The following is a 4,776-nucleotide window of genomic DNA, read 5'->3' on the forward strand; positions in this document are numbered from 1 at the left end:
AAACCAGGACTAAACTAGGACTAAACCAGGACTAAACTAGGTCTAAACCAGGACTAAATCAGGACTAAACCAGGACTAAACTAGGTCTAAAACAGGACTAAATCAGGACTAAACCAGGACTAAACTAGGTCTAAACCGGGACTAAACCGGGACTAAACCGGGACTAAATCAGGACTAAACCAGGACTAAATCAGGACTAAACTAGGTCTAAACCAGGACTAAACAAGGGCTAAACCAGGACTAAACCAGGACTAAACTAGGTCTAAATCAGGACTAAATCGGGACTAAACCGGGACTAAACCGGGACTAAACCAGGACTAAACCAGGACTAAACTAGGTCTAAATCAGGACTAAATCGGGACTAAACCGGGACTAAACCAGGGCTAAACCAGGACTAAACCAGGACTAAACCAGGACAAAACCAGGACTAAACCAGGACTAAATCAGGACTAAACCAGGACTAAACTAGGTCTAAACCAGGACTAAATCAGGACTAAACTAGGTCTAAACCAGGACTAAATCAGGACTAAACTAGGTCTAAACCAGGACTAAACCAGGACAAAACCAGGACTAAACCAGGACAAAACCAGGACAAAACCAGGACTAAACCAGGACAAAACCAGGACTAAACCAGGACTAAACCAGGACTAAACCAGGACTAAACCAGGACAAAACCAGGACTAAACCAGGACTAAACCAGGACTAAACCAGGACTAAACCAGGACAAAACCAGGACTAAACCAGGACTAAACCAGGACAAAACCAGGACTAAACCAGGACAAAACCAGGACTAAACCAGGACTAAACTAGGACTAAACCAGGACTAAACTAGGTCTAAACCAGGACTAAACTAGGTCTAAACCAGGACTAAACTAGGTCTAAACCAGGACTAAAATCAGGACTAAACTAGGTCTAAATCAGGACTAAATCAGGACTAAACTAGGTCTAAACCAGGACTAAATCAGGACTAAACCAGGGCTAAACTAGGGCTAAACAAGGGCTAAACCAGAACTAAACCAGGGTTAACGAGGGCCAAACCAGCTCTAAGCCAAGACAAAACCAGGGTTGAACCAGGGCTAAACCAGGACTAACCCAGCATTAACCAGGGCTAAACCAGGGTTATCCAGGGCTAAGTCAGGACAAAACCAGGGTTGATCATGGCTATATCAGGACTAAAACAGCAAAACAATAGGGTTAACTAGGACTAAACCAGGACTATACCAGGACTATACCAGGACTAAACCAGGACTAAACCAGTATTAACCAAGATCAACCCAGGACTAAACCAGGGTTAAACAGTACTATACCAGGCGACAGTCATTGGTTTAGTCCTGGTTTAGTTTTCGCTCAGGCCTGCCGCTCCTGTCACTGACGCGCAGCGCGGTATTGTTGCTGTTATGATTGTGTGTATTGTGTGTATTGTGTTATTGTCTCTTGCCATGGCGCGCGCGTGTGTGCGTGAGGCGCGTGCGGCAGACAAAGCTGGGCCTCGCGCTCACTGACAGCTCTACCTTGTCCGCGGGTCCTCGGTGCTTCCTCGCGCTGTCGTCCCGCCGCGCCGCAGCCGTAGCATTGTTCGCTCCTCCGCCGCCGAGGCCACTATTGTACATGTTGTTGTTCTGATCCATCGCGGCAGGCGGCGGTGACGGGGCGCTGCGCGGCGGGGAGACACCGTCCTGCCGCGCGCACGCACCGGGGGACACGCCGGGGGGACACGGTGCGGACGCGCTGTCCCTCTGCCGCTCCGCGTCTCTGTCGCGTTTCCACGACGCGCGGAGGACGCTCCTGTTTTTGCGCTCATCTTTGCCCTTGGCGTCACAAAGCATGTCTCCTCCGCGCGTGTCCGCCTGCCGCGCGTGCCCTCGTGCCGGGGCGGAGGAGACGATGGCGGAGGGACGGATGGCGCGGTACCGGAGGAGAAGAGGAGGCGAAGGGCGTGCGCTCAGGGCCGCAGCTGCTGCAGACGCGGCGGCTCCGTGCTCCAGGGCTCCTCCATTCAGACCGAGACAGGCCCACTGCGCATGCGCGGACTACTGGAAACTCTCGATGAATTACTAGAAAAACTTCTGAAGTAACGCATTTACTACGATACGTTACACACGAGCGTAAACACGTTACACATGAGCTTGATGTCACCGCGGTTATAAATGTGACTTTTGATGTGCCTATTATAAAAAACATTAACTATAATCACAATCATAGTCTATGTCAAAATCCGTAAACCAAAGTAAACCAAAATGTCACTAATTTGAAAGTGGCATAAACAAGAGGCTGTTTACAAACCTCAAAACGTCACTTGAAAAAACAAAACAAAAAAAACAGCCAGAATGTTGGAGACAACTAAACAACGCATTCCTGTATTACAAGGTTTTTTTTTCGTTTTTTTTTTTAATTTAACACCAGTGCAAATTTATACAATTTACTACAATATGCTCATTTTCAATCAAATTCATCTTACACATGGATGTAACATGTTCATGTTCAAATAAACAATCTATAAGACAAAACAACAACAAAAACACAGGGGTCTGCTAATTTACAATAACATTGTATTTTTTGTATTGTATGTTTTTTATTATTTACATTCATTTTCTCAAGGGAGGCCAAATACATTTTTAAATCAGATTCTTTAAAGTGGAACCATGAGGGTATTTTTTCACGCCATTTCATTTTGTGAATATAATATTTTGCTAGTATTATAATTAAGTTTATTATAAATGTTTCATCTGAAGTGAAGATGACCTGTATTACAAGTGAATGTATAGAGGCTATACACATACGTTTATTTAAAAACCAAACAAACAATCTAGTAGTGCTATAGGGTTGGAACCATTTTTTTTTATAAGAGGCTACTCGGTTTTCAATTGGCTTGTTGCACAATGTGGCAACGCTAGTTCCTCTGAGCTGAAGCTGTGGGCGCTAGTACTTCCTGTTCGTATTAATTTCCATTAAGATTAGCTTAGACTCGTTCGAATCATCGTATTTCCTACAGATTCTGTGGTGGTCAGTGAGTTTCTGGTAGATGATCACTGACTTCAGGTTAATGAGTTGCTGTACAGTGTAAATATTTCCGTAGAGGAGACGTCTGTGTTTATAAGGATCAGTGAGTTTGTCTTGAAGCTAAAGGCTAACATTCATTTCATGCATTATTCAATTTGAAATAGTGCTGTTTATTCAATTCTTTTATAGCATGTTAGCCTTTAGCTTCAAGACAAACTATCAATCCTTTACGATCACAGGCGTCTCCTCTGAACTCGTTACATCAAGGTTTGAACACACAGTAAATGATCATCGACCAGGAACTCACTGCCCACCATGTAATCTTTAGAAAATATGATTATTATTCCAGGAAAAGAATAAAGACAGGAAGTACTAGCGCTCACAACTTCAGGTCAGAGGAGCTAGCATAGCCATACCGTGCAACAAGCACACATGCTTTTTTCCGATATACATTAAAATATTTCTCATCTAGAACCAGAAATTTACAATATCGGTTTCATTTCCAATGTTAAGGAATGTGGGAAAAATGGGTAATAATTTGTGTTAAAAAAAAAAAACTGGGGAAAATGGGGCAAAAATTGAGGAGAAAAAACATTTATTTGAGCTGAAACAACAACGTCACGTCCTTTAATGCTGCTGTCAAAACTTGGATCTAAAGATATAGCCTGTAATACAAAAAAACGTCGGTTCCTGCTTTCGTTACTTTCATTTTTTCGATACCGGTAGAACCGTAACTTTTTTTTTTCGATACCAGACCTGTTTAGCGGTACCTAGCCCTAGATGGCGCCGACCCTGTACATTTGTAGTCCAAGTCCTCATTAGCCGTAGACAGAGGGTATGTACATTTTTAATCGAAATAGAAATGAAATCTTCAACACTTTAATTCAAAAATGGTGGCAGCTTATATTTTATTGTGTTTACAAAATAGAAGCAGGACAAAGTAATTTATCCCGTCTCCGGACTGTCAAGGGGAACGATAGTGCTGTTCTGCTGTGGAAGGGCGCCCTCTGGTGGATCTGAATTACGTCGACTTAACTTCACTTTCAGCCTTTGTGTAAAATAATAAATAACTAAATAAACATTCATTTCATAACTAAATTGAATTGAATGCAGATATGTTGGTGGGCTCATAAATTTAAATATACCACCATAGGACAAGCGGGATAATGCCCATTAAACAGTGCAATCTTATTGAACTTGCCGGAAGAAAATAAATGTCAACCTCTCTAAATAGGCTATGTTAGCAACCGTGTACATACGAGTCACACCACACCCCAAAGATGATCTAAAATTACAAAGAAATGTGTGAGAAAAGTTTTTTTTGTTCTCACCATTTGCTCATTTTGAGAATTCCCGCCGTCAGTCATCTCAGGCAGACGTAACATCACGTCGCACGTCAATCACACATTGACGTGCTAGCTGTTACATTTTAGATTAATTCGGCTAAATGTTTCTAACGTAGTGTGTATTTTAACTAATAGGTGTAAGACTAAGACTAAAACTTAAACGTGTTGTCAAAATTAACACTGGTAGTGAAAAGTAGTGACCCAAACAGTCCCTCCGTAAAAGATTTATATTTATGTTTAGCATTGTCTTGTGCATTTATAAAATAAGGAAAAAGTACAAACAAAAAGTGCAGTGTGATAATACTACTATAAAGGTACAGTTACTACTAAATATCTCTGTATTTAGTAGTTACAATACATGCAAAAGCCGTCGTGGTTTTAGTGATGGGGTCTCTAGGCAACCGTTGCCTGGTTACCGCAAACTCACGTG

The 4,776-nt window shown here is 42.3% G+C and overlaps 1 protein-coding gene across 2 annotated transcripts in view; it reads right to left on the reverse strand.

The window, feature by feature from the left end:
* The window catches only part of znf608 (zinc finger protein 608), a 44,567-nt gene extending 42,503 nt beyond the window's left edge, over window positions 1-2,064 (reverse strand). Inside the window, exon 1 of one of the 2 annotated variants that reach the window (XM_079567114.1) lies at window positions 1,512-2,064. In XM_079567114.1, the coding sequence (XP_079423240.1) occupies window positions 1,512-1,826 (315 nt within the window). In that variant the 5' untranslated portion in view covers window positions 1,827-2,064. The remainder of the gene's footprint in view (window positions 1-1,511) is intronic. The other variant, XM_079567115.1, reaches the window with a different exon arrangement.
* Between the last annotated feature and the right edge of the window lie 2,712 nt (window positions 2,065-4,776).

This window comes from Gobius niger (genome assembly GCF_951799975.1).
Source record: "Gobius niger genome assembly, chromosome: 1".
NCBI lineage: Eukaryota > Metazoa > Chordata > Actinopteri > Gobiiformes > Gobiidae > Gobius > Gobius niger.